At 35.8% G+C, this 14,078-nt stretch overlaps 2 protein-coding genes across 2 annotated transcripts; both read left to right on the top strand.

The window, feature by feature from the left end:
* The first annotated feature begins 960 nt into the window (after nt 1-960).
* LOC108218537 (NADH dehydrogenase [ubiquinone] iron-sulfur protein 1, mitochondrial) lies at nt 961-7,173 on the top strand. Its single transcript, XM_017391520.2, has 5 exons — nt 961-1,525; nt 2,533-2,779; nt 3,422-3,716; nt 4,679-5,053; nt 5,978-7,173. Exons 1-5 carry the CDS (start codon nt 1,114-1,116, stop codon nt 6,875-6,877), a joined length of 2,229 nt encoding a protein of 742 aa, XP_017247009.1. The 5' UTR covers nt 961-1,113; the 3' UTR covers nt 6,878-7,173.
* A 2,920-nt stretch (nt 7,174-10,093) lies between these two features.
* LOC108218538 (aspartic proteinase PCS1) lies at nt 10,094-11,964 on the top strand. Its single transcript, XM_017391521.2, has one exon. It carries the CDS (start codon nt 10,373-10,375, stop codon nt 11,726-11,728), a length of 1,356 nt encoding a protein of 451 aa, XP_017247010.1. The 5' UTR covers nt 10,094-10,372; the 3' UTR covers nt 11,729-11,964.
* The last annotated feature ends 2,114 nt before the right edge of the window (nt 11,965-14,078 follow it).

Genomic DNA, 14,078 nt, shown 5'->3' with positions numbered 1-14,078 from the left:
ATTTTATCAAACTTTGTACTCCAATACTCCAATTTTTTTTGTACTCCATAGAACTTAACTATATGTATGTATATATAAAATATTTAATTTCTGAATAATTAAGCGAATAGCGAATACAAATATTTATCTATTCGAATTTGTATTATATAACATATCTTTGTTCAGAAATATTTCAATGCTTATATAACATATCTTTGTTTTTTTTATCAAAATATTATCTAAAATTCGATTGTTATGTCTAGAATATTTGTTTTTTACTTTAATACCAATACTTCCAACGATCATTACTTAAAAGAGATTAAATATATACATATCACTATTAGCCGTTTGGCTAAACTTCAAAAAAGTGACTTATTGCTTAAAATAAAGAAGTGGATTATAAGTGAGAAGTTGATTTGGATTTATAAGTTGTTAGAAGTGTTTGGATATGGTGACTTATAAGTTTGAAGTTAATTAAAACAAGAAAAAATTGTGGTGAATCAAAAAAAGCTAGGATCTGTAGCTTATTTTTTTGAGCTTTTAATACTCATGATAACTACTTAAATTTATTTGTCAAACAGGCCATCAAAAAGTAGACGGCACTTCTTTTACAAATAAGCTCAGAAGCGGGGTTGCCAAACACCCACCAAGTACATTATAAAATCACCAAGTACCCATCACTAAGTACATCACTTAAAAGAAATTAAAGTCATTATATACATTATAAATAAATAATTTGATTTAAAGGATATAATCATACATATTTCCGAGTCATTATGTTTTATGCAATCACGATTGTTTTTCATTCATTATTGATTTTAATTTTTATCCCGGTTTAATTTTTACACTCTCAGCTTGATTATTGTTTTCCGGTTATTTATTCTCACCGCTAATTCTATATATTAAATTAAATCTTTCACTAAAATTTTGTTTATCTATATATTCTCGAAAATCGAAATGTACCGAAAATAATTACCACAACACAATACAAAACAAAAGAATCAACACGTAGTACTTGTATCTTCCCTTTTTATACGAAGAGAAGAAAAGGAGGTGGTATACACACGCCGCGCCTCATTTCGCATTACACACCCCAGGCCCCAAATCCACACACGCCAAAAGTCTAAACAGAAGATGACGTTAGGGCTACTAGCTTCCAGAGCTCTCCGATCTTCTCGCCCTATCAATTCCCCCACCACTTTCCTCCGCACAATCATCTCCACACCGGAGCTCCACAACAACACATCGTCCGCCGCCGCAGTCGCCGACACTCCTCCCCCGCCACCGCCAGATCGGACTCCCGTCGGCGGCGCTAGGGTTCACTTCGCCAATCCCGATGACGCTATTGAAGTCTTCGTTGATGGATTTCCGGTTAAGATACCGAAAGGAATGACTGTGCTCCAGGCTTGTGAGGTCGCTGGAGTGGATATCCCTAGGTTTTGTTATCACAATCGCCTTTCGATTGCTGGTAATTGTCGCATGTGTTTGGTTGAGGTTGAGAAGTCCCCGAAGCCGGTTGCCTCGTGCGCGATGCCGGCTCTTCCAGGTTTATTTCCTAATTTATTCTATTTTAGTCGGAGATTTAGTGATTCAAAAACTACCTGATTCAATTCTGTTGCATTGTTAATTTCTCGGTTAATACACAAATGCAGGTGTTATAATACATCGAGTAATACTTTAGAATTAATCTGATGTTCTATGAATGTATGCATAGGAAATTCGCTGTGCCAATTGAATTTCTTGGTGTTACTGGTACCAGTTGAAGTGAATTGGTTTAAATTGATAGCGGAACTATAAGCTGATATCGGATTTTAATGTACATTTAAAGCAGTGATTTCATTTAAGTTTTGTTGTAAAATTGACAGGATATATAACATTTTAGGGTAATAAAATTCTAAATGCATTGCATAGTTTTGAAAGGATGGTGTATTTATCTAATCGTGCCTTATTGTCTCACCGGTAAGGTGTATATGTATTCATATATTTACCTGTCTATGGGTCATAATTGTACTTTTGACAACATTTTTTGTGTGTACGCATATGGTGACACTATCTTATCTTCTATTAATAGGAACCCCCCCCCCCCCCCCCCCCCCCAAAAAAAAAAAAAAAAAAAAAAAAGAACACTCTAGTGTACATTCCTAAGAGGCAAGAGCGTATCCAATGGGCTCCTAAATCTTTTTTTGAAAAAACAATAACATATGTGGCTCCTAGTAAGTTAATACGTTGAATAACATGACAACCCCAACACTGCTTTTTATACTTGCTCTCTTTATATAGTTTATTCTTATTTGAGGGAAAAGTTGGAGATAGAATTGTTGGCAAGTTAATAAAATTGGAAGGAAGTGAATATTTTTTATATATAAGTAATAAGTTAAGATCTCCTAGATATTTTATAAAAAAGAGGAGCGAGGTGAGGCAATCTTGAAAGAGTCTCTAGGAGCCTATTGGAACACTAATTTTAGACATTTTTATATTTGAAGTTAAGAGCTTGTTTGAAAAGCTTATTGGAGATCCTCTAAGTTTAATATTTATTTGAATTATCTACTGCAGGGATGAAGATTAAGACAGACACACCTATAGCCAAGAAAGCAAGAGAAGGTGTAATGGAGTTTTTGCTGATGAACCATCCGTTAGATTGTCCGATCTGTGATCAAGGTGGAGAGTGTGATCTCCAGGATCAGTCAATGGCCTTTGGCTCGGATAGAGGCCGCTTTACTGAAGTGAAGAGATCTGTGGTTGATAAAAATTTGGGTCCATTAGTTAAGACTGTGATGACTCGTTGCATCCAGTGTACAAGGTATATATAAAAACAAGTAAATGATTGTTTATTTGAAATCCTGTCTTCTTTTAGGTTAAAATAATAAATACTGTAAATCACCTTAACCATATTGTTGAACAGTAATTTCTTACGCCTGCTAATGGTTGGTAGACAGTATTAGTTTTGTGCCACTAAAGAAAGAAGCACATCATACATGACATCTTGAAAAGAAAGATGACTGGAATTCATTAACTACAACAAGGTACTATGGATCAGACATTTAAAGTTTAGTACACAATGCAATGGTTAGCACTTAGCAGTCTGGCATGAATCTGTAGTACCTGAATTATGATAAGTTCAAGAGTTCAAATGAATTACGAGGCCAGGGCCTAGTTTCGCATACATGTATGTGTGTGTGTGTATAATATATGTATGTATGTATGTATATGTCATGTTATCCAAATTTGTATGATAAGGAAGAGCTCTATGAAATTATTTATATGTTTGCATATGCATTTATTATGTGAATTTGATCAAGCACAGTCGGCTACACTATATAAAAATCACATAGTTACAGATTGTGACTGAGGTTTATATCTTCCCTCTTTGTCAACAATTGATTTGCATGTCAAGATTCGTGTGCTGCTGTCTTTTTGATGTATGCATATCTTTTTCTTATAGATGTGTCAGGTTTGCAACTGAGATAGCTGGTGTTCAGGATCTTGGCATGTTGGGTCGTGGCAGCGGAGAAGAAATTGGTACATATGTTGAAAAGTTGATGACCAGTGAACTCTCAGGAAACGTTATAGATATCTGTCCTGTAGGAGCTCTCACCTCGAAACCTTTTGCGTTTAAAGCTCGGAATTGGGAGCTAAAGGGTACTGAAAGCATTGATGTTACAGATGCTGTTGGTTCCAATATTCGAATTGATAGCAGAGGTCCTGAGGTCATGCGCATTGTGCCGCGATTGAATGAGGTACACGAATCATATTATGGCTTATTCACTTTTATGTACGGCAACTTTAGCTAGCTTATTTTTGAGTGTGCATTCTTGTATCTGTACATGCACTAAAAGAACATTAGAAATATAAATCGTATAAATGGTGGAAGAATGAAACACGTTTTGTAACCTGTACACACGATACCTCTATCACCTCTATCATGTATGCAATTTAGTGACATAGATTCCTTCTACCACGGGGAAGCTGCTAGTGGAATTTTGTTATTGGCTGCAGAAGAAAAATGAGCTAAGAAATGAATGAAATTTGTACAATCTTTTGGGCGATCTTTCGTAACTTTAATTCTTTCTACTTTTCATCGACATGACTATTAATCAAAGTTTGTTTCTTCCTTCTGCTCATATTCTTTAAGAAAACTTTTTCAACTAAAAATTTTATCATATCATTTTTTCGCTCTCCTCTCTTTCATTTTACCCTAGCCTCTTCAATTTTTTGTTTCTTCACATTTTCTCATCTAATTCCTTCCAACCAAAGTGTCAAGTATGTGCTTAATTTAGTGGAATGATAAATGAAAGAGATAGAGGTGTAAGAGGGTGTAGGGGTGAGCATAAAAACTCGTGAAGGTGCAATATTATTGTAAGATTTGCGAAGAACATGTTTAACGAAATGACCGTTCAGTTTGAAATCGAAAGGACAGAAGCCTTATTTGCTCATACATAACTGGAATTAGTTCACATGTAAATTTTGTGCGATGATTCTATGAACAATAATTTGATTTTGAGAAAATATGCTTGAAAGGATTGGAAGTTGACAACTAATTTACTGATACTTTATGAGTTCACTATGTATACCATATAAAAGTTAATGGTCATCCCAGTTATTGCATGTAAAAGTTATTGGTTACTCCATGTTATTGTGTGTAGAAATTAATGTATTAGATGTTATTGTTCTTATTGGATATCTTCACTGAACTTACCAGGACATAAACGAGGAGTGGATATCTGATAAAACAAGATTCTGCTATGATGGTTTAAAGAGGCAGCGGCTAAATGATCCTATGATTCGAGATGCTGATGGTCGTTTTAAGACTGTGAGTTGGCGTGATGCTCTTGCTGTGGTTGCTGAGGCTTTCCACCAAGTTAAACCAACAGAAATTGTTGGGGTTGCTGGTAAACTATCAGATGCGGAGTCCATGATGGCACTGAAAGATTTGTTGAACAAAATGGGGTCAAACAATGTTTGGTGTGAAGGCAATGGCCTGAATGTCAATGCTGATCTGCGTTCAGGATATCTCCTAAATAGTGGCATCAGTGGCTTAGAGAATGCAGATCTTTTTCTATTAGTTGGTACTCAGGTAGTTTCTCTCTTTTCATTAAAAAATATTGCTATGAATAGAAACAAAATATCTTTAACTTGTAGTAGAATATTTAAATTGAACTACCTAATTCTTGCATATGCTAATAGAATTATTGGATTTAAATACTTATTGTTTGAATGTCTGTAAAGGTAGTATGATCTTATTGATAGATTTTAGGTGTGAAATTTTTTGCAGTTTACAAGGCACTAGTCCAAAAAATAATCTAATCAACATACCACAAAGTTGCCAATTAATGTGTGTCCAGTTGATTAGAAGGAATTGATGGCCAAAATTTAAGAATGGCGTGGATAGGGTGTATCATAGAGACATAGACTATTAGATATAAATTATGTATGAAATGCTTACCAGAGTATATGTTGAACTTTGAAGTACTAAGCAAAGATATCAAACCACCATTATCTACCCTTAGGTTTTCCTCTCTACAACTGCCTTCAATCTTCATCACTGCCCTTTTGTTTTTTAAAGTAGTCAGTGTCAATAGATGTTCACTTACTGTCTATCCATGCCATAATTATTCTATAAGTGATATCCTCAGAAATTATAAATGATAACTAGTACATATGTAAAAATTTTAATGACCATTATTCTCAAAGTGATGCCCCCAAAATTTTTTATGATAGTATTACTTATTTATAATAATTTAATGAATATAAATATATATATATATATATGTATGTATTTATATTAATGATTGGACCCTACAGTAATTTTTTTTTTTTTTTTTTTTTTACATTTGTGTTTCTGACTTGTTTTTCTATAATATTTGTCCTGTTAATTGTTCGAGGCTCAAATTATAACACAGGACTTAAATATTGTCAGTGGTGCTTCTTGTTGTCTTGTAGTTTGCTTTTAGGATCATACTATTAATTTGAATAACACATATAACATCTTCCATTCCAGCCAAGAGTGGAAGCTGCGATGGTAAATGCAAGAATCAGGAAAACAGTTCTAGCTACCCAAGCCAAGGTGGGGTATGTTGGTCCCCCAGCCGATTTAAACTATAATCATGAACATCTTGGTACAGGCCCAGAAGTATTAACTCAAATTGCTGAAGGTCGCCATCCCTTCTCCTCGCTCCTAAAAAATGCTAAAAACCCAGCTATCGTAGTGGGTGCTGGAATATTTGAACGGAAGGATAAGGATGCGATATTCTCTGTTGTTGAAGCTATTGCCAAGCAAGGGAATGCCATCAGACCTGACTGGAATGGGCTCAATATTCTACTTTTAAATGCTGCACAAGCTGCCGCATTGGACCTTGGACTTGTGCCAGAAGCTGACAACAGCCTCGAAACTGCTAAATTTGTGTACTTAATGGGCGCTGATGACGTGAACTTGGAGAAGCTTCCTAGCGATGCATTTGTTGTTTATCAGGGGCACCATGGTGATCGGGGTGTGTATCGTGCAAATGTCATATTACCTGCTGCAGCATTTAGTGAGAAGGAAGGAATATATGTAAATACAGAAGGTTATGTTCAACAAACTCTACCAGCAGTCCCAACAGTTGGGGATGCTAGGGAGGATTGGAAGATTATCAGGGCCTTGTCCGAGGTTGCAGGGGTTCCTCTTCCCTATGACACTGTTGGTGCTGTCCGATCCCGAATGAGTACCGTAGCACCACATCTCTTGAACTTGGATGAAAGAGAGCCTACTACATTTACAGCTGAAGTGAAGCCCAAATGCTCTGAAAAGATGAGCAAGGATCCATTCACAAATGTTGTGGAAAACTTCTACATGACTGATGCAATTACTAGGGCATCAAAGATAATGGCACAATGCAGTGCGTTGCTCTCAAAAAAATGAGTAATGATATGTGGTGATTTCAATAAAGTTAGACTCGGAAGGTTTCCTGAGTGATTCTGTATGTTTTATCATAGGAATTCCAAGCCAAGACAAGAAAAGAAGGCTCCTTTAACGGGAAAAATGAATTATTGTATAAATTGCCATGCAATATCTGAGTCTTGGTCATAATTGGCAACATGAAGTTTAAGCTTTCGATTGTATTTTTTTGTAACGTAACAAGAACCTAGGATGTTGTGTGAACAGCTGAGATGATCTTGTGTTTTCAGCTAATTTCAGTGCTGCATGACTTAAGTGAAGCTTGATATTTGTTATTTGAAAGTATAGAGTTCTTTCTTAGAAGATTTAATAATCATGGTACTCAATTGCTGGTTCTCTGTTTAAGTGCCACAAGTTGCTAAGAGGTATTGATAAAGATCATGTTCAGAAGGTCTACTGATTCAGTGCCTTGCTTATATTCCTCAGCCAGTCTCTCACACTGGTTTTTCAGATTCATTGGTGTCTTTCTAGTCGTCACTGTTCTGGTCCTTCTGGATGTCAAGAATGGGACAGAAAAGATCAGGTATATTGAATAAGTTAATTTTGTATTATATGTTGGTTACTATTATATATTCCCTTCTTTTAAAGCCTCAAAATTGGTTGGCATATAAATGTGAACTAAATAATAATCAGTAAAGCTGAGAAAGAAATAGAAACCTGTAATCATTGCCAACTCAGATAAACAAGTTCTTTGTCCATGGTAAAGTTGAATAAGATGATGTTTTTGCATATAATAGTCTTGACTTGCGATCACAACTTGACAATATTACTGCACATACAACAAAAGTATTATTTATATATATAAGAATAACGAATTGCTAGTGAATATTTACCTCCATTCTCCAAATAGAGGTAGTGATTGATGCCTTGTGCGCCAATTTGACATGGTCGTGGTTGTGGCCACTGGCCAATAGAATTTGTTACAAAGAGTGTCATGATCTGGGAAAGAAGCTTCTTTCAAGTCAAAAATTGTAGTTTACATAAAATTCTGGTATCGAGAAAACAGTTGAAATGTTACTGATTGTGTAAAATCATGTTTGCAGTATCAGTTTCTGCAACGAGAAGAATTCTCAAATGGTCACCATGTGTTCCCTATTTCCTAATACGATTGCATTAGGCAAATGTTTTGTATATATTATACATAAGTATGATTTTCTGATTTCTACGATGCATAATGCCGACCTTGGCGGCAGTATTAGGTACTCTGGGTGCTTTTGGGGTACAAGGTCGACATTTTAAATAGAAATATGAATTCTAAACTTGGTTATTTGGCTGCTTTTCCAGGAGTGTGTGCACTAATTAAACATGTGACACGTATGTATGAAGAATTTATTCATATAATGCAATAGTACTAGATATCCCATAAGGGTCGCGCTCAAGAGAGAACCAATGCTTAAAATAGAACCATGGAATCACTGAGGTTCCGCTACGGAACCCTATATTTTTCATAAATTTTCAGGATCTAAATCTAAGTACATGTTTTTTTGCATCGTTATATGTGTTCAAAAGTAGTTTTAAAATATAATATATAAAAAAGACATTTTTTTCATTTGAAGTTCTGCTGCAGAATCCTAACTAATACTTTTTTTATTTGAAGTTCTGCTGCAGAACACTAACTAATACTAGAAATAAGGTAATGGTTCTAAGGGTTCTCTCTCTAATGGTTCTCTCTGAAACATGACCCTATCGCATAATACATGGACCCAAAATGCTGTGTAAAATCACATAGAGACATATGTAAATAGTTATTACTTCAATATATTGTTAGATAAACAATCTTGAGCACCAAAGGAGAGTATGGTTTGGCCATATTAGTACACGCTGGTGAAGAGGAGAGTGTTCCAGAGAGTGATGACCAAGACGAGGTTGCAGAAGGTGTAAAATGAACAATGTTATTGCTTAGAACATCTTTGCAGACACATCCTATTTAGGTCACTGTAAATTTCATCTTAGAGGTAACTTTAATGTGTTTTTTGTCAGGGATTGACGGGTTTAAGATGTGTTTAATTAACACATTTGATTTGGTTGATTTTTTTCTTTACTGTTTTATAAAAACAACACTATTAATATAAACGGAAAATATTTAAGATTTATTGGATTGGGATTTTAAAGCATTTTTTTGCATTCATGAAATCCGAGGGTATTCGATTGGGATTGTTTGAAATCCATTAAAATCTTGAGGTATTCAATTGGGATTTTAAATTATGCTACAAAATCTGGTGGTATTCAATTGGGATTTTAAATTATGCTTTAAAATCCGAGGGTATTCGATTGGGATTGTTTGAAATCCATTAAAATCTGATGGTATTCAAATGCTGATGGATTTTTTTTCATTTCATAAAATGATGGATTTTGTGGCATTCTTCGGTGTATTTTAAGTTTTTTGAAATCCCACCAAATTCAATGGGATTTTGAAGCATTATACCTAAATCCTATCAACTCTGCGACATTTCGTCAAGAATCCGCACAAAATCAAAATCCCATACAATCCATTAAAATCTATAGACTAAAAACAATGCATTAAAATCCCAATCGAATACACCCCCGTAAATCTTATCGGTAGGGTGACGGTTTGAGACGTGTTTGATTTGAATTTGTTGAATTTTTTTTATTTTTCCAGTTTATAAAAACAATACTACTACTATAGTAATATATATATAGAAATAAATTCAAGTACCAATGAAGCCTTCAATATAAGCATAGTTACAGCTTTACAGCACTATCCTTATTTAACACCTTCTGGGGTTGTTACTTGTAAATTGAATTAGGTATGCAACTCATTCTCCACCAAGGAAGAAGCAAAGTATGGCATCCAGCAGTAAAAATATATCACATCAGATTAAACAAAAATGCAAAAAGCACATTAAACATTAGTCTGTAGGAAGTTGTTCGCTTTTGACTATTATGTATTTGTTGTTCAAATATTCTGCACTTTTTTAATCTTTGCTTGCATTCTTTTCTTCTCCTTTTGTTTTAAAGATAGACATTTGATATATTATGCATTACGCTCTGTTTCATTCAGTTGAGGCAGGAAGGATGCTTAATAGTTAAGCTCTCCCTCTGTCTAATATATTCATTACACGTACAACATGTATATTACAAAATAGGTGCAATCTGACGTTAGTAGAATATTTCGGATTAATTTTTTTCTACGAATAAAAATTGTTAATAGTATGTTACGGTGACCGTATGTGAGAGACCCGAACCCTTATAAAGTATACCGATATCTGAAGCAACTACCTAACCCTACTTAAGGAAACTAATACCTTTTCATCTGCTTACTTCATCTGGCCCTGGTTTCATCTTTTCTTCACATTCCAACACTACAAATACAAATACACCTACAAAGACTACACTTATACAAATACATAACCGAAAATGTATATATGTGATCGACCATCCATTTAAACTTTCTTACTTCACAACTCCTTGAACCTAGACTTCTCTCATTACATCTTCATGGCTCTTTACACTACCATCTTCCTACACTTGCTGGTGATGTTTTCGTACCATGTTAACGAACTCTCAGCCATCCAAAACTTCAATCCAAATAGTTTCAGTCCGGTCTTCAATGACTCTCTGTCCCTCTCCTTCCCTCTAACTCCGCTCACTCTTTCTCCCAACTCCACTCTCCGCTCTTCTCTAATCTCATCGCAACAAATATCAGCAAGTTCCAAATCCTACTCACACGGAAGCTTTCACTTCAGGTCATGGTTTAAATACTCAATGGCCTTGATAGTCTCTTTACCTATAGGAACCCCGCCACAAGTACAACAAATGGTCATCGACACAGGCAGTCAGCTGTCGTGGATCCAGTGTCGCAAGAAAAACCCGCGTAAACCTCACCATAAAACTTCTTTTGATCCGTCTCGCTCATCTTCCTACTCCATACTCCCATGCAACCATCCACAATGTAAACCTGCAATTCCTGATTTTACCCTCCCCACCTCATGTGACAGAACTCGACACTGTCACTACTCCTACTTCTATGCAGATGGAACTTATGCTGAGGGCAATCTGGTCAGAGAGAAACTATCTTTTTCGCGATACCAAAGCACCCCTCCTCTAATCCTAGGCTGTGCTATGAAATCACGCGATGCAGAGGGTATTTTAGGGATGAACCTCGGGAGGTTTTCATTACCTTACCAAATTAGGCTCAGTAAATTTTCTTATTGTGTCCCTTTTCGCCAGAAGCTCGCCAATGTAATGCCAGATGGAGTTTTCTACCTAGGTCAAAATCCGTACTCGCATACATTTCATTACGTCGACATTCTGACATTCGCTAGAAGTCATTTGATGCCTAATTTTGATCCTCTGGCATATACTTTAAAAATGGTTGGAATAAGTATTGGCGGGAAGAAACTCGACATAGCGTCATCAACGTTTTTACCAAACGCTGGTGGCGCTGGGCAGACGATGATCGATTCTGGCACGGAGTACACATTCTTAGTAGACGCCGCTTACACAAAAGTGAGGCAGGAAATCGTGAGATTAGTAGGTGGAAAAATAAAAAGAGGCTTTGTTTACGAAAACACTCTGGACATGTGTTTTGATGGGAATGCAGTGGAGATAGGGAGATCAATCGGAGACCTTGTATTCCAATTCGACAAAGGTGTGGAGATCATGATCGAGAAGGAGAGGGTGCTGGAGAATGTCGGAGGCGGGGTCCACTGCTTCGGAATTGGGAGGTCAGAGTTGTTAGGTGCTACAAGTAATATTATTGGGAATTTTCATCAGCAGAATCTTTGGGTGGAATTTGATCTCAGAAGTCTTAAAGTGGGGTTTGGAAAAGCTGATTGCAGTAGATCAGTATAAAATTAAGTTGTTATAGTTGTTGTTAAAGGTGTGTGATGTGTGTATATATAGATTGCCACTAGAAACTATTGCCACTACACAGAGTCTGGCCTTGATATTGGTATGATTAGCAGCTAGCTAATCATCCACTCATTTACAAATTACAACTAGAGCAAAAAGAATGATTTTATGTAATCTTTATTAATCCCTGATGATTACAAGTCTATATGTCGGATTATAGTTCGATTAAAGCAAAATTTCCGCAACTTTCTTACTTGTTCATACGCAATTTTAAGGATAACATGCTCCTGCAACTCTGAATGGTATGATACAGATGAAACATATGCGTGCAGGGTGCATGTACACATACCCACACGCATGAAAATCATAAAAAAGTGTAAATGCATAGTGAAAAGGCATGGGGAATCTTCATTATATGTGTAACACATGGTAGGGTGTAATGCTGTAAGCAGCTGGGATTGCTTCTACGTTTCTGGCACAGAGAGTATTAGTACTCTTTTGTTGCATTCTAAAAGTTCTTTGTGCCTTTGCTTCTGCAATTGATTTGGACATTTTGGCGTCAAATTACAACTTTTATTAGTATATGTTACGCTATCTGTAATACTATATTTCGATAGTAACCAACTATACAACTATAGAGGATGGCAAGTATTGAAACTGGGAGTTGGGACTACTGTTCCAGGTGAACTTGTTTATCTAGAATTGATTACAACCAGTTGACAAGTCGAATCTGTGATTTTGTCAAGATTTTTATTTTGACTGCGGACTTTGCCCCTGAACTTAGCGAGACAAATCAAGGAGCTCGATGATATCTAGACTTTAGGAGAAGTAATACATGCGAGGACTAAAACACTCAGAGATGTCGATGATATCAATTACTATGTCAATCAACTTTAGGAGAAGTTAACACACGGACGCACTCAGTGGCGGAACCAGGACTTAGACTTAGAGGGCTCAAACAGTGTTGTTCACGGGTCATTCGGGTACTAGGTACGGACGATCGGGTACGTAAACTGCTAGTTCTTATGAATCGGGTACGATTACTCGTGAATCCCGTTCGCGGTTCGATATCTTGATCTCTTTTAGTGATTTTTCTCTAACAATATATAGTCTACTTATGATTTCATGATTAAAATATTTATTTTACCCGAAAATAGAGAAGTAAGTTAATCAAAAAATGAATTTTAATGTTACTTAATAAATGGTAAAGACCTTCAATACGTATTTATAACGGGATCTACATCTTTTTTGTAAAAAAGCATGTTTCGTGTGCCTTTTCTTTCATTTGTATCATCTTCCCGGCTCCTTTTTTTTCTTATTTCTTTTACTAAAGTACGTTTCTAAAAACAATTTCAATCAAGATAATGTCAAGTTATCTTCCTTTGTTATATCGCTTAAGTTAAAGGTGGATCGCCAAAGTCAGCGAACTCGAACGTGATCCCTGGATGTCGAAGTGGAATCGTGTTCGGGAACATTTCAGATCGATACTTTTTATATAGAGTGCAGGAGCATTTCTTAAGATTATACAAGCTGCTGGAAGAGGATCCATGCAAATTTTAACATATAAGAAGAGTAATGTAATTATGTGCAAAGTTTTTTGAAAACAAGTAAGTGACCATCATAATTCAAAAGAACAAATGTAAAATAGTTCAAAATTCAAACTCTAATTCTTGAGAAATCCGGAACCCTCAATTAACAATCTTTTTACACAAAATCACAGCAGATACGAAAAGATTAAAGAATAACAATTTATCCAAGAATCAATCAAAATATCATACCTTGAAATTTGGAAAGCAAGTCTCTCTATGATATTTATAATCCAACGGAGCTAAAAAAAATTATATTGACATCTCAATAACTTAGGGGGGCTTAAAAAAAATATACACTGTTTTTTTGAATTAGGGGGGCTCTAGTATACCCTAGCCCCCCTCTGGTTCCGCCCCTGGACGCACTACACTCTACTTTTCCATACTTCTAGTGAAAAGTCTTGATCATTCAAATTCTCAGAAGCGTAAAAATGTTTTTCCAATATGGTGAATATGCTTTTTAGTTATCCGATTGAAGCGAGGGTCTATTTATTTTTAAACAGTCACCATAGTAAGGGACTGTTAACTTAATTAATATAGACCAAAGCTCTGGACTGAAAAAGTTTCCTAATAGCAGGTCTTTAGCTTGTACAGTGGGAACGTGTTAAGAAACAAAATAATCATAAATGACATTGTGTTGATTATTATTTCCTTTGTCTGTAGGATAGGTACAGGGCTTGGAGGGTCACAGTTGTGTTGTAGACAATGCAGTGTACTTTTGTTGGGACTGCAAGGAGGAAAAGATGAAACCATTTTTTCAAATA

Source organism: Daucus carota, chromosome 4 (genome assembly GCF_001625215.2).
Source record: "Daucus carota subsp. sativus chromosome 4, DH1 v3.0, whole genome shotgun sequence".
In the NCBI taxonomy this organism is placed as follows: domain Eukaryota; kingdom Viridiplantae; phylum Streptophyta; class Magnoliopsida; order Apiales; family Apiaceae; genus Daucus; species Daucus carota.
This window is presented reverse-complemented; position numbering and strand designations above follow the sequence as displayed.